At 40.4% G+C, this 23825-nt stretch overlaps 1 protein-coding gene across 19 annotated transcripts in view; it reads right to left on the reverse strand.

Annotated features, from left to right (window-relative positions):
* Positions 1 to 21769, reverse strand: part of LARP1B (La ribonucleoprotein 1B) — a 137158-nt gene extending 115389 nt beyond the window's left edge. For 3 of the 19 annotated variants that reach the window (XR_009259317.1, XR_009259316.1, XR_009259315.1), the window contains exons 1-4: positions 20628 to 21339; positions 10262 to 10320; positions 9791 to 9850; positions 7490 to 7664 (exon numbers count right to left, since the gene is read on the reverse strand). Coding sequence is in view for 15 of the 19 variants with exons in the window: in XM_058721405.1 (XP_058577388.1) it covers positions 7490 to 7664; positions 9791 to 9850; positions 10262 to 10320; positions 20628 to 21135 (802 nt within the window). In the remaining 4 variants the exon portion in view is untranslated. Of the gene's footprint in view, positions 1 to 7489; positions 7665 to 9790; positions 9851 to 10261; positions 10321 to 11060; positions 11150 to 20627; positions 21348 to 21608 lie in introns of those variants that run through there. The other 16 variants (XM_058721405.1, XM_058721404.1, XM_058721400.1 and 13 more) reach the window with 8 other exon arrangements.
* Between the last annotated feature and the right edge of the window lie 2056 nt (positions 21770 to 23825).

Below are 23825 nucleotides of genomic sequence, written 5' to 3' on the forward strand. Positions count from 1 at the left end.
CATCTTGTTTCAGCTACTGACCTTTCAACAGTTTAAAGAACTTTTCTGCCTAAAGCCCTGTGAAGACACTTTTACTTAGGCTCAGAACACTCAATGAGTATATGCTTTTACAAAGCAGTTAAATCATAATCTGTCCCTAGATACAGGAAAAGTTGCATACAAATATGTAAAAGGATACAAGGACAGTATTTTTTCTTCTAAGTGTAATTTAATGGAGAGATGCTATGAAAAAAAAAAAAAAGTTGACCAAAACTGAAAATAGGGAGCAGTTCCAATGCAAATTTAAGAAACAATTATCATACAATTTTTAAGAAATATATCGGAGTGTTCTGGAAGATGGCGGCGTAGGAGGACGCTGGGCTCACCGCGCGTCCTGCTAATCACTTAGATTCCACCTACACCTGCCTAAAGAACCCAGAAAACCGCCAGAGGATTAGCAGAACGGAGTCTCCGGAGCCAAGCGCAGACGAGAGGCCCACGGAAGAGGGTAGGAAGGGCGGCGAGGCGGTGCGCGCTCCACGGACTGGCAGGAGGGAGCCGGGGCGGAGGGGCGGCTCGCCGGCCAAGCAGAGCCCCCGAGTCGGGCTGGCAAAAGCGGAGGGGCCGGACAGACTGTGTTCTGACAGCAAGCGCGACTTAGCGTCTGGGAGGTCATAAGTTAACAGCTCTGCTCAGAAAGCGGGAAGGCTGGAGGACAAAGGGAGGGAGAGCTGCTGAGCCCCCGGACGGACGGCAGAGCTCAGCTTGGCGGGGAACAAAGGCGCTCGCCAGCGCCATCTCCCCCGCCCATCCCCCAGCCAAAATCCCAAAGAGAACCAGTTCCTGCCAGGGAACTTGCTCGCTCCGCGCAAACACCCAACTCTGTGCTTCTGCGGAGCCAAACCTCTGGCAGCGGATCTGACTCCCTCCCGCTGCCACAGGGCCCCTCCTGAAGTGGATCACCTAAGGAGAAGCGAGCTAAGCCTGCCCCTCCCGCCCCCGTGCACCTTGCCTACCCACCCCAGCTAATACGCCAGATCCCCAGCACCACAAGCCTGGCAGTGTGCAAGTAGCCCAGACGGGCCACGCCACCCCACAGTGAATCCCGCCCCTAGGAGAGGGGAAGAGAAGGCACTCACCAGTCTGACTGTGGCCCCAGCGGTGGGCTGGGGGCAGACATCAGGTCGGACTGCGGCCCCGCCCACCAACTCCAGTTATACACCACAGCACGGGGGAAGTGCCCTACAGGTCCTCACCGCTCCAGGGACTATCCAAAATGACCAAACGGAAGAATTCCCCTCAGAAGAATCTCCAGGAAATAACAACAGCTAATGAACTGATCAAAAACGATTTAAATAATATAACAGAAAGTGAATTTAGAATAATAGTCATAAAATTAATCGCTGGGCTTGAAAACAGTATACAGGACAGCAGAGAATCTCTTGCTACAGAGATCAAGGGACTAAGGAACAGTCACGAGGAGCTGAAAAACGCTTTAAACGAAATGCAAAACAAAATGGAAACCACGACGGCTCGGATTGAAGAGGCAGAGGAGAGAATAGGTGAACTAGAAGATAAAGTTATGGAGAAAGAGGAAGCTGAAAGAAAGAGAGATAAAAAAATCCAGGAGTATGAGGGGAAAATTAGAGAACTAAGTGATACACTAAAAAGAAATAATATACGCATAATTGGTATCCCAGAGGAGGAAGAGAGAGGGAAAGGTGCTGAAGGGGTACTGGAAGAAATTATAGCTGAGAACTTCCCTGAACTGGGGAAGGAAAAAGGCATTGAAATCCAAGAGGCACAGAGAACTCCCTTCAGACGTAACTTGAATCGATCTTCTGCACGACATATCATAGTGAAACTGGCAAAATACAAGGATAAAGAGAAAATTCTGAAAGCAGCAAGGGATAAACGTGCCCTCACATATAAAGGGAGACCTATAAGACTCGTGACTGATCTCTCCTTTGAAACTTGGCAGGCCAGAAAGGCTTGGCATGATATCTTCAGTGTGCTAAACAGAAAAAATATGCAGCCGAGAATCCTTTATCCAGCAAGTCTGTCATTTAGAATAGAAGGAGAGATAAAGGTCTTCCCAAACAAACAAAAACTGAAGGAATTTGTCACCACGAAACCAGCCCTACAAGAGATCCTAAGGGGGATCCTGTGAGACAAAGTACCAGAGACATCACTACAAGCATAAAACATACAGACATCACAATGACTCTAAACCCGTATCTTTCTCTAATAACACTGAATGTAAATGGATTAAATGAGCCAACCAAAAGACATAGGGTATCAGAATGGATAAAAAAACAAGACCCATCTATTTGCTGTCTACAAGAGACTCATTTTAGATCTGAGGACACCTTTAGATTGAGAGTGAAGGGATGGAGAACTATTTATCATGCTACTGGAAGCCAAAAGAAAGCTGGAGTAGCCATACTTATATCAGACAAACTAGACTTTAAATTAAAGGCTGTGACAAGAGATGAAGAAGGGCATTATATAATAATTACAGGGTCTATCCATCAGGAAGAGCTAACAATTATAAATGTCTATGCGCCAAATACCGGAGCCCCCAGATATATAAAACAGTTACTCATAAACATAAGCAACCTTATTGATAAGAATGTGGTCATTGCAGGGGACTTTAACACCCCACTTACAGAAGTGGATAGATCATCTAGACACACAGTCAATAAAGAAACAAGGGCCCTGAATGATACATTGGATCAGATGGACTTGACAGATATATTTAGAACTCTGCATCCCAAAGCAACAGAATATACTTTCTTCTCGAGTGCACATGGAACATTCTCCAAGATAGATCATATACTGGGTCACAAAACAGCCCTTCATAAGTTTACAAGAATTGAAATTATACCATGCATACTTTCAGACCACAATGCTATGAAGCTTGAAATCAACCACAGGAAAAAGTCTGGAAAACCTCCAAAAGCATGGAGGTTAAAGAACACCCTACTAACGAATGAGTGGGTCAACCAGGCAATTAGAGAAGAAATTAAAAAATATATGGAAACAAACGAAAATGAAAATACAACAATCCAAACTCTTTGGGACGCAGCGAAGGCAGTCCTGAGAGGAAAATACATTGCAATCCAGGCCTATCTCAAGAAACAAGAAAAATCCCAAATACAAAATCTAACAGCACACCTAAAGGAAATAGAAGCAGAACAGCAAAGGCAGCCTAAACCCAGCAGAAGAAGAGAAATAATAAAGATCAGAGCAGAAATAAACAATATAGAATCTAAAAAAACTGTAGAGCAGATCAACGAAACCAAGAGTTGGTTTTTTGAAAAAATAAACAAAATTGACAAACCTCTAGCCAGGCTTCTCAAAAAGAAAAGGGAGATGACCCAAATAGATAAAATCATGAATGAAAATGGAATTATTACAACCAATCCCTCAGAGATACAAACAATTATCAGGGAATACTATGAAAAATTATATGCCAACAAATTGGACAACCTTGAAGAAATGGACAAATTCCTAAACACCCACACTCTTCCAAAACTCAATCAGGAGGAAATAGAAAGCTTGAACAGACTCATAACCAGTGAAGAAATTGAATCGGTTATCAAAAATCTCCCAACAAATAAGAGTCCAGGACCAGATGGCTTCCCAGGGGAGTTCTACCAGACGTTTAAAGCAGAGATAATACCTATCCTTCTCAAGCTATTCCAAGAAATAGAAAGGGAAGGAAAACTTCCAGACTCATTCTATGAAGCCAGTATTACTTTGATTCCTAAACCAGACAGAGACCCAGTAAAAAAAGAGAACTACAGGCCAATATCCCTGATGAATATGGATGCAAAAATTCTCAATAAGATACTAGCAAATCGAATTCAACGGCATATAAAAAGAATTATTCACCATGAACAAGTGGGATTCATTCCTGGGATGCAGGGCTGGTTCAACATTCGCAAATCGATCAACGTGATACATCACATTAACAAAAAAAAAGAGAAGAACCATATGATCCTGTCAATCGATGCAGAAAAGGCCTTTGACAAAATCCAGCACCCTTTCTTAATAAAAACCCTGGAGAAAGTCGGGATAGAAGGAACATACTTAAAGATCATAAAAGCCATTTATGAAAAGCCCACAGCTAACATCATCCTCAATGGGGAAAAACTGAGAGCTTTTCCCCTGAGATCAGGAACACGACAGGGATGCCCATTCTCACCGCTGTTGTTTAATATAGTGCTGGAAGTTCTAGCATCAGCAATCAGACAACAAAAGGAAATCAAAGGCATCAAAATTGGCAAAGATGAAGTCAAGCTTTCGCTTTTTGCAGATGACATGATATTATACATGGAAAATCCGATAGACTCCACCAAAAGTCTGCTAGAACTGATACATGAATTCAGCAAAGTTGCAGGATACAAAATCAATGTACAGAAATCAGTTGCATTCTTATACACTAACAATGAAGCAACAGAAAGACAAATAAAGAAACTGATCCCATTCACAATTGCACAAAGAAGCATAAAATACCTAGGAATAAATCTAACCAAAGATGTAAAAGATCTGTATGCTGAAAACTATAGAAAGCTTATGCAGGTAATTGAAGAAGATATAAAGAAATGGAAAGACATTCCCTGCTCATGGGTTGGAAGAATAAATATTGTCAAAATGTCAATACTACCCAAAGCTATCTACACATTCAATGCAATCCCAATCAAAATTGCACCAGCATTCTTCTTGAAACTAGAACAAGCAATCCTAAAATTCATATGGAACCACAAAAGGCCCCGAATAGCCAAAGTAATTTTGAAGAAGAAGACCAAAGCAGGAGGCATCACAATCCCAGACTTTAGCCTCTACTACAAAGCTGTCATCATCAAGACAGCATGGTATTGGCATAAAAACAGACACATAGACCAATGGAATCGAATAGAAACCCCAGAACTAGACCCACAAACGTATGGCCAACTCATTTTTGACAAAGCAGGAAAGAACATCCAATGGAAAAAAGACAGTCTCTTTAACAAATGGTGCTGGGAGAACTGGACAGCAACATGCAGAAGGTTGAAACTAGACCACTTTCTCACACCATTCACAAAAATAAACTCAAAATGGATAAAGGACCTGAATGTGAGACAGGAAACCATCAAAACCTTAGAGGAGAAAGCAGGAAAAGACCTCTCTGACCTCAGCCGTAGCAATCTCTTACTCGGCACATCCCCAAAGGCAAGGGAATTAAAAGCAAAAGTGAATTACTGGGACCTTATGAAGATAAAAAGCTTCTGCACAGCAAAGGAAACAACCAACAAAACTAAAAGGCAACCAACGGAATGGGAAAAGATATTTGCAAATGACACATCAGACAAAGGGCTAGTATCCAAAATCTATAAAGAGCTCATCAAACTCCACACCCGAAAAACAAATAACCCAGTGAAGAAATGGGCAGAAAACATGAATAGACACTTCTCTAAAGAAGACATCCGGATGGCCAACAGGCACATGAAAAGATGTTCAACGTCGCTCCTCATCAGGGAAATACAAATCAAAACCACACTCAGATACCACCTCACGCCAGTCAGAGTGGCCAAAATGAAGAAATCAGGAGACTATAGATGCTGGAGAGGATGTGGAGAGACGGGAACCCTCTTGCACTGTTGGTGGGAATGCAAATTGGTGCAGCCGCTCTGGAAAGCAGTGTGGAGGTTCCTCAGAAAATTAAAAATAGACCTACCCTATGACCCAGCAATAGCACTGCTAGGAATTTATCCAAGGGATACAGGAGTACTGATGCATAGGGGCACTTGTACCCCAATGTTTATAGCAGCACTCTCAACAATAGCCAAATTATGGAAAGAGCCTAAATGTCCATCAACTGATGAATGGATAAAGAAATTGTGGTTTATATACACAATGGAATACTACGTGGCAATGAGAAAAAATGAAATATGGCCTTTTGTAGCAACGTGGATGGAACTGGAGAGTGTGATGCTAAGTGAAATAAGCCATACAGAGAAAGACAGATACCATATGGTTTCACTCTTATGTGGATCCTGAGAAACGTAACAGAAACCCATGGGGGAGGGGAAGGGGAAAAAAAAAAAAGAGGTTAGAGTGGGAGAGAGCCAAAGCATAAGAGACTGTTAAAAACTGAGAACAAACTGAGGGTTGATGGGGGGTGGGAGGGAGGGCAGGGTGGGTGATGGGTATTGAGGAGGGCACCTTTTGGGATGAGCACTGGGTGTTGTATGGAAACCAATTTGACAGTAAATTTCATATATTAAAAAATAAATAAAAAAAAAAAAAGAAAAAAAAAAAAAGAAATATATCTTAAAAATATCTATCTATACCCATCTCTATAAGTGCAACTTCATTCTATACCTACATAAAGTACAAGTAAAATGAAAAAAGGAAAGCTTATGTAGCTTTATACCTACATAAAGTACAAGTAAAATGAAAAAAGGAATAGTTTAAGAATATTACAAAAGCAAATCAGTTACCATTGCAGATGGTATCCTGAAGAAATCCAAAATACCTATTGGTGACTACTAGGAATCAACTGATTAAATACAATTCTTCATTATTACAACTTTCCTCACAAAATTAAAATCAAAATGAAGATATGAATTAACCTCTCTTTCATTAACTACTTGAATGAGCCTCATTCTCAGTGAGATCTTCACCAGGACCATCTAACTTAAAATAGTCAGGACATGGAAAAAACGTAAGTGTCCATTGACAGATGAATGGATAAAGGAAATGTGGTGTATAAATATACAACTGAATACTATTCAGTCATGAGAGAGGATATCCTGCCATTTGCAACAACATGGATGGATCTTGCAGGCATTATGCTAAGTGAAATAAGCCAGAAAGACTGACTTACATGTGGAATCTAAAAAAGCTGAATTCACAGAAACAGAACAAATTGGTGGCTACTGGGGATAGGGGAAATGAGTGAAGGTGATCAAAAGTACAAACTTCCAGTTATAAGACAAATAAGTTCTGGAGATATACTATACAGCATGGTGACTATAGTTATTAATGCTGTATTGTATATTTGAAAGTTGCTAAGAGACTAGATCTTAAAAGTTCTCATCATAAGAAAAAAACAAAACAAAACATTGTGACTGGGAGGTGATGGATGTGAACTAAAATTGTGGAGGGGTGCGTGGGTGGCTCAATCAGTTGAGCCTCTGGCTTTAGCTCAGGTCATGATCTTGCAGTTTGTGGGTCAGAGCTCCACTTTGGGCTGACAACGTGGAGCCTGGAGCCTGCTTCGGATTCTGTGTCTCCCTCTCTCTGCGCCCCTCCCGCACTCATGCTCTGTCTCTCTCTCTCTCTCAAAAATAAATAGACATTAAAAAAAATTTTTTTAATAAAATAAAATTGTGGAAATCATTTCACAATATATACATACATCAAATCATCGTGTTATATACCTTAAACTAATACAATGTTATTTTATCAATTATATCTCAATAAAACTGGTGGAAAAAGTGGAAGTTATAGATGAACTAACCTCTCTTTCGTTGATTACTTGACTGAGCCTCATCCTCACTGGCATTTTCACCAGGACCATCTAATTTTGTTTCCCGGCTTTCTTTGCTCTCAGTGTTAATTCTCTTTTCAACCTTGTCTTCTCTTTCTTTTCTATTTTGTAGCTTCTTATTTCCTTGGCTGATGACACTCTGACTCTGCAAAAAGTTTTCTGAATGAAATCATTTTCATGCACATTTTCACTAACATATCTAAAAAACTGTGGTAATAAACCTTTTCTAAATACTGCAAAACAAATGACAATTTTATTGAAAATAAAACTACTTTTCAAAAGACACTGTTAAAAGTCAAGCCACAGATTGGGAAAAAATATTTGCTAAGTATTTGATAAAGCACTTGGATCCAAAATATATAATGACCTCTCAAAATGCTATCATAAGAAAACAACTCAAATTTTCAAAAAATGGGCTACAATTGAACAGACACTCCAACAAAAAGTTATACTGATAGCAAATATAAATGGAAAGGTGCTTGGCATCATTAGTCAAAGAAATGCAAATTAAAACTAGAATGTGATACCACCACACACCTAATAGAAACAGATTAAAAGACTGACTCTATGGAATATTTGTGAAGGTGTGACACAAGTTGAATTCCCATACACTGAGTATTAGGGGAATGAAGTTTGGTAGTTCCTGCAAAGGCTAAACACATTGCAACCATACAATCCAGCTATTCTACCTTGGTATTTACTCAAGAAAAATGAAAGCATATATCCATGCAAAATTTTGTACACAAATGTTTATAGAGCAGCTTTATTTGTAACAGCCCCAAATTGGAATCAACACAAATGTCCATCCATAGACGAATAGACAAGCAGCATTCCATTCATAAAATGAAATACTACTTGGCAATAAAAAGGAATGAACTACAGGTACTCGTTAATGACATAAATAAATCTCAAAATAATTAAGTGAAAACTGGGGGAAAAAGGAGTCCTATTCTAGGACTCTCTATTTATGTAAAATTGTAAGAGATGCAAATTAACTATAAGTGACAAAAAGCATCAGTGGTTGCCAGGAATGATGAGGGGAATGTGACAGGGAGAATTACAAAGGAGTGTGAGGAAGCTTTTGGGGTAATGGTTAAGCCTATTATCTTGATTTTGGTGATGGTTTCACAGGTCAAGACTTATCAAGTTGTATACTTCATGTGCAGTTTATTATATGTCACTCACTAAGCTGTTTAAATTAATGTATATTATCTACAACTGTAAGCTAATACTGCACAAAATACAAATAGCACAGTGTACAGTGTCAAATGAAAACATGTAACCAGATAACCATATATGCTACCACTCCTCTAAAAAGTCCTTTGATAGGGGTGCCTGGGTGGCTCAGTCAGTTGAGTGTCCAACTCCAGCTCAGGTCATGATCTTGCGGTTCGTTGAGTTCAAGCCCTGCATCAGGCTCTGCGCTGACAGCTCAGAGCCTGGAGCCTGCTTCCAAATCTGTGTTTCCCTCTCTCTCTGTCCCTCTCCCCCTCATGCTCTGTGTCTTTCTCTCAAAAATAAACAAACGTTAAAAAAATGTTTTTGAGGCGCCTGGGTGGCTCAGTCGGTTGAGCATCCGACTTCAGCTCAGGTCACGATCTCATGGTCCATGAGTCTGAGCCCCGCGTCGGGCTCTGGGCTGACAGCTCAGAGCCTGGAGCCTGCTTCTGATTCTGTGTCTCCCTCTCTCTCTGCTCCTCCCCTGTTCATGCTCTGTCTCTCTCTCTCTCAAAAATAAATAAATGTTAAAAAATAAAAAAAAATTAAAAAAATGTTTTTAAGTCCTTTGATAAAGTATCTCAGAACCATCTTTTAGAGTTTCTTTCATAGTTTAAATTAAAAATCCATTCACTGAACACTTCCTGATTTGATACAATATATATATATGATGCATATGTGTATATATAATTAGCCCTTCAATACATATTGAATATCATAAATACACATATAGCAAATTCTGAAACAAAATGGGCTTCAATTTAGTCTCATATTAAAAACTAATCTCTTTAATTGTAGTCACTACATAAAAATAACAGCATGGTACCCACCCCTTCTAAATCGAAGATTACCTCCTGAGAATACAATCAAATGAAGGCAATGTGATGAATAAAATCAGGTATCTGAAAAATGGGTTAGACTATAAAAAGGATGGCTGCTAAGTTTTTAGCATTTCTTTATTAATGTAATTCTCCACATTTGAAATAAAATTCTGCATGTTGAAATGAGAATATTTTCCCTTTATGAAGGAAAAAACCTTAAAATAATACTCACTCCAGTGTTCACTAATTCACTTGGCGTTGGCCAATTCGCCATATCGCTGAAATCACTAGCCTAAGAAGTAATAAATAAGTGTTACATCTGCAAATTAGAAATCTTAAGTAGAAAAAATATTCTCTAAAAGTGAAGGCGACTGTAAAAAATCACCTATATACAATTACATGCAGGCATTTGCCAAATTAACTCAAAATCTTCTCCAAACAACAGAACACTGCAATAACAATGCTTGGGTCTTATCCAACTTCTAGCACTATTTAATGACACTGAGACTAGATTGATAAATATAGGATAACAGAATAACAAAAATAGACAGGATTTGCACAAAGGCCACAATTCTCTAATATATTAGCTTTAACCTAACATCAATGATACAACTAGAAGAAAAGTACATAATAATCTAAGAGTTTCTAACATACCAATTTTCAACATCAATATAGCTAAGAACTATTTCATGTAAAAACATACCTTGTTGGATTTCTTTGTCTTGAGTTTTCCTGCTTTTATAATTTTGGGGGAACTGAGCTCTAAAAAAAAATTTTTAAAAATACACAGAATTGTTTTTACAATCACTTCATTTGATATATTTAACAAAATCAGTATCATATCAATTTCAGTAAGCCAGTGTTGTCATCATTTCCAACAAAATCCAAAGTTCTGATACTGAAACTCTTAACAAGAAATCAACTACAGTTCAAGAATAGATTCAAATTTGTTTTCAGTGTTCAAATCAAAAGAAATATCAAGGTTTACTTAACCTGAACTGATAGACCAATCCTTTCACAGAGGAAAACATGAAAAAATTAGAAATATAACATGTTTTCATAAAGTAGTAACTTACTTCCCAAAGGGATGGATACATTTTGCTATACAAGTCATACATTGACATTCATCAAGAAGCATCCAGAAAATAAGTCAGAAGACTTCAAACTATTTGTGCTTGCAAACAAACAAGATTAGCAACCATAATAGGTTGTATGTAGATAAAGTCATAAAAAATAGAACAGGTCTCTGTAAAAGTTTGTATAAGACTATCATGGTACTGGGGCACCTGGGTGGCTGTCAGAGCAGACCCTGCTTGGGATTCTCTCCCTCCCTCTCTCTCTGCCCCTCCCCACTCACACACTCTCTCTCAAAGTAAACAAACAAACTTAAAAAAAAAAAAAAAAAAGACTATCATGGTATCACCACTTGTCCCTATTTTGAATAAGACAGTGGTTGACAATGAAATAAATACATAAATAAAGAGAGACAGAGAAAGACTTACTCTCTAAATGAAGGTTTACAACTGTTTTTTAGTCTGGTTCGTTACTTAGCCAAGATGACCAGATGGCGTATCACCTAGCTAAACATGATCTAAAGTAAATATTGAAAAGTAGAATAAACTTGGTGTGCACAGAAAACACAATAATACAGCAAAACATGAATTCATAAAATCATAGCAATGACCAATTCATAGAATAAAATGAAGCAATCTTTCAGTTAAAACCCAGAAGCAGATTTTAAAAAGATACAGAGTACTTTTCAAAGGAAGAGAGATGAAGGATGAAGATATCGCAAGGGATGAAAATACAGGAATCTTGAATATTAAAGTAATTCTATTCCTAAAGCAGAATAATGAGTACATAGGTACATGTATGTGCATGTATATACATATTTGTAAATGGGCATAAAGATAAAATATTTCATTAAGAAAAATTACAAAAAAATGAGGGCAGGAAAACAAAGAACAATATTTGCCTGAACGCCATCCAGAATTTGGAGTATGTTCTACATATACCATGTATATTTTATGAAAGTTATACAATATCGGGGCAGCTGAGTGGCTCAGTCGGTTAAGATTCCGACTTTGGCTCAGGTCCTGATCTACAGTTTGTGAGTTCAAGCCCTGCATCAGGTTCTGCATTGACAATGTAGAGCCTGCTTAGGGATTCTCCCTCTCTCTCTGCCCCTCCTCAAATTGGGTGCACTCACGTGCGCACATTCTCGCTCAAACTCAAAAACATAAATAAAAGAAAGTTATATAGAACATTTGGGGGACTTCCCTCAACAAAGTGGAAAAAAATGTCCCAAAATATTGCTATATTAAGTAAATTAAGTGCCTGGAAGTTACAAAATAAAGCTTTATATAAAATATTTGATGTAAAGTAGTAAGGGACAGGCCACACAAGAAGGTTTCATTTAGTTTTACTATAAATCAATTAGATATTAATAATCACAAAATTAAGGTCAGAAATTAAAGATAAAAATTATTCTGGAGATGCCTGGGTGGCTCAGTTGGTTAGGCATCCGACTTTGGCTCAGGTCATGATCTCACGGTTAGTGGATTCAAGCCCCATGTCGGGCTCTGTGCTGACAGCTTAGAGCCTGGAGCCTGCTTCAGATTCTGTGTCTACCTCTCTCTCTCTGCCCTCCCCCAGCTCGCACTCTGTCTCTGGTCTCTCAAAAATGAACATTAAAAATAATTTTTTTTAATTATTCTGACTACATAAAAATAAACTTTTTAACTTTAATATTAAATGACACAAATTATTAACAAAATTTTTAAAAATACTTAAACACAACAGAGTTAATAATCTATTGATTTAAAAACCGGGGGGCCTGGGTGGCTCAGTCGGTTGAGCATCTGACTTCGGTTCAGGTCATGATCTCATGCCCTGTGAGTTGGAGTCCCGCGTCGGGCTCTATGCTGACAGCTCAGAACCTGGAGCCTGCTTCGGATTCTGTGTCTCCCTCTCTCTCTGCCCCTCCCCCACTCATACCCTTCTCTCTTTCTTCCTCAAAAATAAACATTAAAAAAAATTTTTTTTATTTAACCATGTATAAATAAAAATAAAAACCAGTACAGTTCCATACTCTACTCAATGATTATAAGCTCTACTTAAAAGTGAGTAAGTTGGGAATATTTATTTCTTTGAACATTGAAAAAATAATTTTTTTTTAATTTTTTTTAACGTTTATTCATTTTTGAGACACAGAGAAAGACAGAGCATGAGCAGAAAAGGGGCAGAGAGAGAGGGAGACACAGAATCTGAAGCAGGCTGCAGGCTCTGAGCTGTCAGAACAGAGCCTAACATGGGGCTCAAACTCACAAACTAGGAGATCATGACCTGAGCCGAAGTCGGACACTCAACCGACTGAGCCACCCAGGCACCCCAGAACATTTAAAAAAATTTTAAGAGATATTGATTTCAGCATATTCTTTTGGACTCAGAATTTTGAATTTTTGTTTAAATTTTAAGCTCTCAACTTTAATTCCTCCTCAGGAAATATAATGGGAAAGCTTACATTTAACCCTGGGGAATTAATAATGCTTACATTTTAATGTTGTACCTTTATGTACACATTGTAATTGGGATGTTTATGTACATGTTATCAATATAATAATTTAATCACAAAGTATCTGACAAACTATGTTAGCCACTCTGGAAAAGGAAACAGTGATTTCTTAACATTTGTTACTAAACAGTCCTTATGAATTAATTTACTTTTCCAAGAGGAAGACTTTCCCAGAACATTCCTGTTCCCAAGTCCTCCCATGGAAATAGTAAGTTTCCTGATTAATGAGTTTAGGAAAATAAACAGAACCTACCAAATCAGTACCTTTCCTCTTTTTCCTTTAGGAACTAGCTGTCCACAAAAAGCAAGTATTGTAGTTTGCTTTTTAAATTTTTTTTAAAATTTATTTTAGAGAGAAAGAGAGAAAGATCACATGAAGGGGGAGAGAGGGAGGGAAAGGGAGACAGACAGAATCCCAAGCAGGCTCCTCGCTCAGAGCGCATCAGGGAAAGGGGGGTGGGGCCTCAATCCTATGACCCCAAGATCACCATCTGAGCAGAAACCAAGAGTCAAAAGCTTAACTGACTGAGCCACCCAGGTGCCCCTGTAGGTTGCTTTTTCGTCTGTCACCTTCACAGGGACAGACTCCCCAACACAGATAGAAGGAGGACCTGCAGTTGCAATGCAACCAACTGTGTGGACACATTTGTCTAATTCCAAGTTCAACATGAGGAAGTTCTTTGTGCTGCTCACTTAAACAACCTCATCAACCCAGACTTTTTAATTTGAAAGGATGATACTAAGCTGCTAAATAAATAATCTGTGTGAAAGATGAATAGATGATTTTAAAAAGAAATACAGGGGGTTTAGGCAAAATACATGAAGTGGGTAGAGAGACAGTTTTCCAGTTATGGAATGAATAAATTACAGGAAAAGGCACAGTCTGATGGATACAGGCAATGACAATGTAACAGTGATGCCAAAGGACAGATGGTAGCTATACTTATGGTGAACACAGCATAACATATAAACTTGAAATCACTAGGTTGTACACCTGAAACTAATGTAACATTGTGTCAACTCTACTCAAAATATCATAATTAAAAATATATATGGGGCGCCTGGGTGGCTGAGGTCATGATCTCACTGTCCGTGGGCTCGAGCCCCATGTCAGGCTCTATGCGGACCGCTCAGAGCCTGGAGCCTGCTTTGAATTCTGTGTCTCCCTCTCTCTCTGCCCCTCCCCCACTCATGCTCTGTCTCTCTCTCTCTCTCTCTCTCTCTCTCTCTCTGTCAAAAATAAACATTAAAAAGAATTTTTTAATAAAATAAATAAATAAATATATATAAACGGCCAAATGTGAAATGGCATTCAATTGCACTAATAAAGAAATGTAAAATAAAACACTTTTTACCTATCGTAATGACATGTGTAATCTATCACTTAAAACATGTATCTTTTAATAAAACAATTCTATTTCTGGGAAATTACCTGGGAAGCAAGACAAGGTACAATGATGTCTGTATGTTTACTGATGAGTTTGCTGATATAATCATATTTAAGTAAACAACCTATACCTACATTAACATGGTATAGTTATATTACAGTACATCTAAACAAAAGAATGTAAAAGTTTTAGAAACAAGATAAATCTATATGCATTAACATGGAAATAGTCCATCATGTCTTAAATATAACTTTATATACACATAGGGAGAACAGGTAAAACAAGCCTACAAAAGGCTGTTTTTAACTAAAATGGAGGAAATTGCCCTTCACGTTTTTAGAGAAAACATAAGACTGAAAAAGCAAGCAACCCTAGAAAATTAAAAAACAAAAAAATTTAAAACATATTTGTACATTTAAATTTGTACATAAAAATTTAAAATACATTTTTTTCCCAAACAGATGAAACCTAACAAATTTAAACTACTAGTGTTTTCAAGTATATATTAACATACATGAATGGTGTGTGATCTTCATATCTCCCATTTTTCAAATATCACTGATGAGACACTATATCAGTGCAACTTTGTGAGTAATATTCCAGTACCTTTAAAATGTTATTCTTTAACTCTGGGAATCTATAAGCTACTAATTCTAAATTAATAAGGAAAACAATTCATTTTAAGAGCTTTAACACTGGAAACGAAAATTGCAACAGTATTACCCAGTCAGGTAAATGCAACATCTTTAATTGTTAACAGATATTTATTATTTATTGTACTTCATTAGGACTAAACTCCCTTGTTATTCAAACTGATCTATCAGCATCACTGAATCAATTAGGAACTTATTAAAAATACAGAAATCTCAGGTCCTACAGAATCAGATGTGCATTTTAAAAAGACCCATGGTGGATTCCTGTGCACATTAAAATGAGAGTTGCTGGTATAATCTGTTCTTTAAAGGCAGACTATGGCTAACCCCAAAAGAAAGATATCTTACACCATGACTGCATTTAATCATAATTTTAAAAGGTCAAAATTTTTTTCAAAATAAAATCCACAAATTGAGTACCATTTAAATGAAAGTCATCGTTATGGACAATAAACAAACATCAAGAAAACACCCTTTGCCTCAAAGAACATTACAGACTAGAACTAGAGATAAAAACATGAATATGGATTCCCATTACAAGACACTTAGGGGTAATTTCTGTAAGAAAGCTGTGGACTATTAAGGAGAGTAGCTCAGTGAGACCAAGGAAGACTACATACAGGAGTCAGCATATGAACTTGTTTTTCAAGGATAAACAGAATTAAAACAGGGTGGGGGGTGGGCTAAATGGGTGATGGGTATTAAGGAAGGCGCTTGTTATGATGAGCACGGGGTGTTATATGTAAGTGATCACTAATTCTACTTCTAAATCACTAATTCTAATTCTACTTTTAGAATTAGAATATTACACTATATGTTAACCAGAATTTAAATAAAAATTGGGGGGGGGGGGAAGAATTAAAGAGATTGAGAATGAGCAAATAGGGCCTTCACCCAAAACACAGGGTACAAAGAAGAGAACATAAACAAAAAGCTAGAATGGTAGGATAAGACCAGATACATTATAGGCTCCCTCCCCATTTAAGTACTCTCTTCTTATGTTAACAACCAATAGAGAGATGTGTAGGATATTTAAGTAGTTTGCAGGGGCAGGGAATGTAACATAATAGGGATAATTTTAGAGTTGCCTGGGTGGCTCAGTTAGTCAAGAGTCCAGAGTCCCAATCCTGGGCACCTGGGTGATTCACAAATTTTTTTTTTTTTCAACGTTTTTTATTTATTTTTGGGACAGAGAGAGACAGAGCATGAACGGGGGAGGGGCAGAGAGAGAAGGAGACACAGAATTGGAAACAGGCTCCAGGCTCCGAGCGGTCAGCACAGAGCCCGACGCGGGGCTCGAACTCACGGACCGCGAGATCATGACCTGGCTGAAGTCGGACGCTTAACCGACTGCGCCACCCAGGCACCCCGACACCTGGGTGATTCAGTCAGTCAAGCATCCAACTCTTGCTTTTGGCTCAGGTCATGATCTTATGGTTCATGGGTTCAAGCCCCAGCATCCAGCTCTGCCCTGACAGTGCAGAGTCTGCTTGGGATTCTCTCTCCTCTTCTCTCTCTGCCCCTCCCCCACTCATGCTCTCTAAGTCTATCTGAAAATAAATAAATAAACTTAAAAACTTTACTCACTTTTCATGACTCTAATCATTAGCAAAGTTTTAATTAAGAAAATGCACTGGGGCGCCTCGGTGGCTCAGTCGGTTAAGCATCCGACTTCAGCCCAGATCATGATGTCGTGGGTGATGAGTTTGAGACCTGCTTTGGGCTCTGTGCTGACAGCTCAGAGCCTGGAGCCTGCTTGGGATTCTGTGTCTCCCTCTCCCTCTGCCCCTCCCTAGCTTGCTCGCGCGCGCTCTCTCTCTCTCTCTCTCTCTGTTAGAAATAAATAAACTTAAAAAAAATAAAGAAAGAAAATGCACTGTTACCAACATTACACTAATTTTAAGGGAAAATTGTAGTAAAATGCCATTTTACTACAGTAAATGAGTGTTTTAAAAAACATTTTTAAAACTATTTAATTCTCATATTCTAAAAGTGGGACTATCAATTTGTAGTCACTTTAGAGAGCAACTTGTCAACAAACAAATATCTTGTTACCTAACAATTCCAGTTCTCATCATCTATCCTACAGAAAATCAGACACGTATACCAGAAATATGTATAAAAATGTTGTTTAAGGGCATTCAACTCTTGATTTCGGCTCAGGTCATGATCCCAGGATCATGGGATTGAGTCAGTGGAGCTGAGTCAGTGGAGGGGGGGCAAGCTCAGTCATGGCTGAGCCTCTCTCTCTCTCTCTCTCTCTTTCTCTCCCTCCCCCAGCTCAAGCTCTCCTTCTAAAAAACTAAAATTAAAATAAATAAAATAAAAATGCTGTTTGAAACAACCAAGATGTCAACCAATAGGTAAATGGCTAAATGAACTATATCAATTATATTTATGGGCTCCTTGCCAGCAATTTTTAAAATTTAATTTTAAAAACTCACTTATTGTATAGTTACTTTTTTTTTTTTTTGGGGGGGGGGGGTAGGCTCCATGCTCAACATGGGGCCTGAACTCACAACCCTAAGATCTACCGACTGAGCCAGCCAGGTGCCTCCCCGCCCATGCCTGGTTGGTGGGCTCAACCAATACTTTAAATGAAAAATGGAGGATGATATGATGTTTTAAAAACATACACAAAACACTATATTTAGAAGGAACTGCATGGAAAGGTCTGAATATCAGTAAACAGGATATGTAAGGAGACATCAAAAGTTGTTTTTATAAAGAGGCTGTGTTTATGTATCATTCATATAACTTACTTAAAATGTTATTACGGTAATAATAAGCTTATTTGAAGTTTCTAGGAAGCAGACATTAAGAGAAAGGACAGTTGATGAGGTCAGAGAAGAATAAGGATAAAAAAGATGGACCAATCAGTATTTTTATATACCATGTTTTCGTTGAGTAAAAGAACTGCAATTATATTAGAAAGCTGATTTTTGATATGCAAAATACAGTGATAGCAGCAGGTAAGAGATTAATAAAACCCACAATGTAATTTTAATAAAGGTCTCCAAAAGAAACCAATTACTTTAAAAAACAAAACAATTACTTTAAACAAGAATTGGAGACAATTCTTTCGGGTCTGCTTACTGAATTCAAGACTGCAATGACACTATTCTAGGTGTCTCAGGTGGGCCAGGCTTTTGTTGAAAAGGCCTCACCTAGATTAAGAAAAACAGCAATACACAGGCCAAAATCATCCTACAAGTGGAATAAAGTGCCTCACAAGGGCTGAAGAAGCAAGAATGATTCACTTGCAGTTTCAACAGAAAAAATTCATGATTATCTGTCCCCTTCATTTCCTATAATGTTTCTATCCCTGATGATAAACTTTCCGGCAAAATTTTGTGGATGGAATTCCTGTACCTCATTAAGAGGGTAACAGTAAATCCAGGTTTGGCCAGGACAAGTATGGCTTAAGTCTGTTATTCCAGCATAATTAATATCCTTCTCTTTCCCTCTCTACAGTATCCTGGTTTGTAGGATAAATTACACAGGCTCCCTACCAATAGATTATCCCTAGTTTGCACCTACTCTAAACCTTAAAGGTCCTCTGCTATTTCATTGTTCTTTAAGTTGCAAATATGCTTAGGAAAATAGGAAGCCAAGGCACCCAGATTTTAGATGACACTCTTATATTAACTGGAAGAGATGAATACACTCATTTCATTCATTTACAACGCCCAGTAAAATCGCCAGAAGTAGAACCCAAGTCTCTCAAAACAGTGCAATTTTTCTACACCATAATCTTTACACTATGACTACAAACAGAAGTTGTGGTAGAACAGCTTAGAGTCAGTATTGGGAAGTTTATAAAATTATTGCTCCAAATAGTAAAGAATGGTATTCCTGCAGGCACAGAAGGATTCCAAGAATAGGAAGAGTTGCCTACAGAGAGACATCAGCAAAATCAAAATTGCCATGAACCACAACATACCTCAAGCATTACCTTGTTCTTAACCTCCAATAAAGATTAAGATCCCCAATGAAGGCACCTGAAGTTAATTAAACTCTTAAATAGTTTTCAAAAGGACATTTCCAATTAAAATTCCTAAGTCTTACCTTAAAAGTTTAAAAACCTATCAAAATAATTTACAACCAAAAGACAGTTCATTTTTTGGTTAATTCACTGATTATAAATTACAATTATAAGTCTAGAAGTAGGGAGGTTGAACAGTCCATTAAGATTCATTAAGGCTTTCTTTCCCTTCGCTAAATTTATGGACATTATGCTTTAAGATGTGTTTCCTTCAGTTAGTGATAGTGAATAAATAGATGTTTACAGCTAGAAGAGAATGATGGTAATATTAAATTTAGAGCAAATTTTTAAGTAGTTTTTTTCTGCAAGTGTCAAAATTTATCAAGAATGAGGAGTATTACCATGCAAAGGCTAAAAAAAATCAATTAACATCTCACTCTATTGGAGTTCCTCTGAAGAAATGTTTATACCTGCAATATAAATGTAATTAAAACATTTTAATTACCTTATAATTATGCCATATTCTTGAACTCACTTGATTCTCACAACCCTGTAAACACACTCACATTTTCCCCATTGTATTGTTAACCTTTAATTTTAAGAAAAAGTGAAGATTTCCCAGTAAACAGCTGTAATTTCTATATTAAAAGGTCTATTGATTTACTAAGACTTAATTTACAAAATAAAACTAGGAGACACTGCTTTTTGTGTTGTTTTATTTTTTCCACTTAAACTTAAAACAAAACAAAACAAAACTACAACCAAAATAAAGCACCTAGGGCCCTACTGTACTGATCAGCTTTCAAATGCTGAGGCTTAATCTAACCTCCTCTGAAGAGGAGGGCTGCCAACCGAAGACTCCCATTTACCTAACATGCAACCCACTCTCATGTCAACTGTCCTATTCAATTATTTCCCACCACAATTTTGTTGGCAATTACTGTATAGTCTCATACTTAATATCACTATTTCTTGTTTTGAAAACGGAGATTTTCAGCTTATCAATTATTTCGCAATGAAAAAAACTACAATGGCGCTTCCACTGCTTATAAATAAATCCCCTGGCTCTGACTTGCTTCACCCCTTTTTTTTTCACAAGTCCAAAAGTCCACAAAAACTTTTCTATAGGATGAACTGCATTATCTACCTAGATTCCCCAAGTCACTAACACGTGGGGGGGAGGGGAGGGGGGACGGGGGCGAACTCAATCGAGGCCGCGCCAGGCGAGCGGCTCAGCTACTTTACTCCCGCTGTGCCCCCACCAGTCAAGGAGAAGCTGAGGTCCCACCTCTTCCTGCCGCTCCCTTCCCAGATGTCCATTTATGTAAATAGGCAAAGTGAATGACACCTTGGAACGAAATACCTCCGACTGACAGGGAAAGGCGGCCTGCCCTTCCCCCAGTCCCTCAACAGCCAAACAAATCATCCCTGCACACACCATCCCAGCGCCCACCGCAAAAACCACAGACCTGCCTCCAGGGTTTCCAGGGGGGACGGCGGCAGTCCCGTCCCGGCAGTGGACAGGTGCTGAGGAGGCTTTTTGGTCCAGGGGTTCTCCTTAGGCGGCGGCGGCGGCGGCGGCGGCTGCAGCTTTTCCTCAGGGCCGGCCGCCGCCTCAATCTCCAGGACGTCCTCGGCCAGCAGGTCCCTCGGCAAGGGTGGCGGGGGTTCCCCACCGAAGGGGCCCCCGGGCCCGCGCGCCTTGTGCGCCAGGTGCAGCGCCAGGGGTCTCACGGGCACGGCCGCCTGGGGCACGCTGTACCCCAGCACCAGCGCCGGCGACGGCTCTCCCCGAGCCCCCGCGCTGATGGCTGTCGCGGCCCTCTCTTCACTCGCCGCCTCCTTGCCCTCCCGTTCGGGCGGGGACAGCTGCTCGGCCTGCCGACTCGCCGCTACCAACAGCGACTCCTTCTCAGCAGTCACCGTGGGTGGCTCCTCCCCAGAGTGAGCGCCGGGCACCGGGGCGCGAGCAGACATCGTCCCTTTGCCCCAGTCACCCCAGCCAGGGGGAGCCCGGGGCCAGGGAGCCCGACTGCCCGTCTTTCCGCCGGGGAACCGACTGGCTCCGGCCTGGGGCAGAAAACCCGAGAACCCGGCCGCCACCGCCGCCCGTGTCGGCCGACGCCGTACAGCGCCCGGCGTGCCGCCGCCCCTCCCCGCGCGGAACGGAGCGCTAACCGCCCGCCGGCCCAGTTCGCCTCAGAGGCACACGCCCCGAGCCAGCCAACAAGCGCCAGGCGCCGCAGCCGGGAGCCGCGAGCCTTCACCTGGCGTGGGCAGCGGTGGACGCGCTACAAGCAGGGGTGGAGGACCTCTAGCGGAGTCAAGGAGGCGCGTGCCCCTAGAGCCGGTAACTGCACAAGGGGGCGGAGGCGGGGGCGTGAAGGGGGCGGTCCCAGAGGGCAGGGCGGGGGCGGGGCCTCCCGAAGGAGCGTGACGTGGCTACTCACCGGCTCCTGCCCTCGCAAGGCAGCCGCCCACGGTGGTTGACGGACTAGCCCGTCCGGGTAACGCCCGGCCTAAGGGCCGGCCCCGCCCCAGCGGCCAGCCGAGGGGGAGGGAAGGCAAACTGGACGATTCTTCTGCTCGCGGGCTACCGCAGCCCCGACTGTGGGCGCAGGGGCGGGGCGCGCCCAGGGCCTCGGTGACTAGCCGCGCACTGGCGCCGCCCTCTGCAGAGTGCGGGCGAGGGGCGGGGCGGGCTACGCACGTGGCGCCGGAGGGGGGGGGGGGCGGGGCGGTCGCTTGTGCCCCAGGCCCTGACGGAGAATTGACCCGAGGCGGGAGAGAATGGTAGGTAGTCTCCGCCAACTACCCTGGGGTGATTTTCTTGCGGACCGGGGTCCCGGACTCTGCGTTAGACCCTTCACCTCGTGAAAGTTTCCCCCTGAGGATTTGGGGAGCTGCGATCCCTTTTAATCCCGAGCCACGTCCAGAATGGAAATTGTGTAATTTGTAGGTAACTGTTTATGAAACCTTTGCCCAGGGAGTCGGTTTAGTGCACTTCCCCACCCTTATTTCCAACCCTCGAACTGAAATACATTTAAAATGCTCTTGAGGAAAACAAATGGTTAGTATTTCGCCGGCTTTTTGTTGTTGTTACAAGTTCCTTTGATTTGTAGAGATAACACTTGTTTACAAAGTAACCATGTTTCCTAATATTTTTTCCTGGAATGGACATACTTTAAAAGGTACAAATATGTATTGATTAAATCCAATAAGAGCTTTCTACTTGGCAGTCACATTCAGTGAATGATATTGGTTTCATAGGCATGCATTTATAAGTTAATTAATGTTTATGTTCCTGTGCAAGGTCGCTGAAAATGGGTTTGACCCAGTGAAAATTTTTTCACCAAGGAACACCCCTCCCTCAAAAAAAAAAAAAAAAAAAGCAAAACAAAACTGTACCTGGCCATTTGTATGCACTTTGGCAATGGGTCCCTCCTAGCTTCCTTGAGAGCTGACAAGCTAGGCAGAAAGCTTGTACGGGATTCCTTTCCCAGGGGTCTCCCTTCAGTCACATTAATTTCCAATTTATCTGACCCTGAGCAACCTTCAGGACCCATTACCAGTTGAATAAGGGTTGTACTTATATTTCCAAGGAGGCCCCATCTTCACTAGCTCCATTATTGGTAAAGCCTTGTTTTGTTAACTATCAACTAGCTGCTCTTCCTGTTAGAATCAGCCTTTTGGAGTCCTGCCAGGTAATACTTGGCTTTGTTTACAAAAGGTCAGCAACAAGTTCACACCGGAAGTGACTGAGAGAACACATTCTATTTTACTATCTGTTTCAATACAGGTGGATTAAAGACTGATTCTGTTGAGGAAAAGGTTATGTGGAATGGTGTCTGAAGTTAGATTCATATGGGCTACCTAACCATGGTTGGTAGTTTTGTTTGCTGCTGTTTTGTTTTTGTTTTGTTTTGTTTTGTTTTTAAGTGAATTATAAAGGTGCTTTATTGAAGAAACACAGGAGGACTTTTTTGGAACTAGATTGTGGTTGCAGGAAGAGACGAACTGGAGGGTAAATGTGTACTCAAAAGGTCTCTAAAGATTCAGTAGGTGGTGTTTGAGATCTTCACTGTAATACAGTGCCACTAATGTCAGTGAAGGGAGTTGTCAATTTGTTGTCCCTCTTTTAAACACACATTAATAACTCCTATTTCCACATAGCTGCCTCTTGGAAACAACTTTACCTGTCTTCTGTTTGCCTCTCCACCCTTTGCCTCCTTTTGTGCCAGGCAGAGCTGATCTGTCCAGATTGCACTAATGAATTCCCTCACAGTCCTTGGTATCTCGATGGGTTCAGGCAGTAGGAAGTATATGCAAGAGATTGGAGGCCAGAAGATAGTGGGGTCATAGTCCATATTCCCCAGGCTGGTCAATTCCATATTCACCAAGGGTTAACTGCACTCTCTCTATTCAGTTATCTTTCCAGTTCTTTCCTTTGTCCCTTCAAGCCTACTAATAACTGGTAGTCCTTGGGGCACTGCATTATCTCTCATTGGTTTCCCTGACTCTTATGCTGTACCTCTGTAAGTCATCCTTTTAATAACTCTATTCAAATTATGCAGTTTAACCTTTCCATCTGATCTTTATTTTAAGATTTTATTTTTAAGTAATCTCTGCACCCAACATGGGACTCAAACTTACAACCCCAAGATCAA

The sequence above is a fragment of the Neofelis nebulosa genome, chromosome 3 (genome assembly GCF_028018385.1).
Source record: "Neofelis nebulosa isolate mNeoNeb1 chromosome 3, mNeoNeb1.pri, whole genome shotgun sequence".
Taxonomy (NCBI): domain Eukaryota; kingdom Metazoa; phylum Chordata; class Mammalia; order Carnivora; family Felidae; genus Neofelis; species Neofelis nebulosa.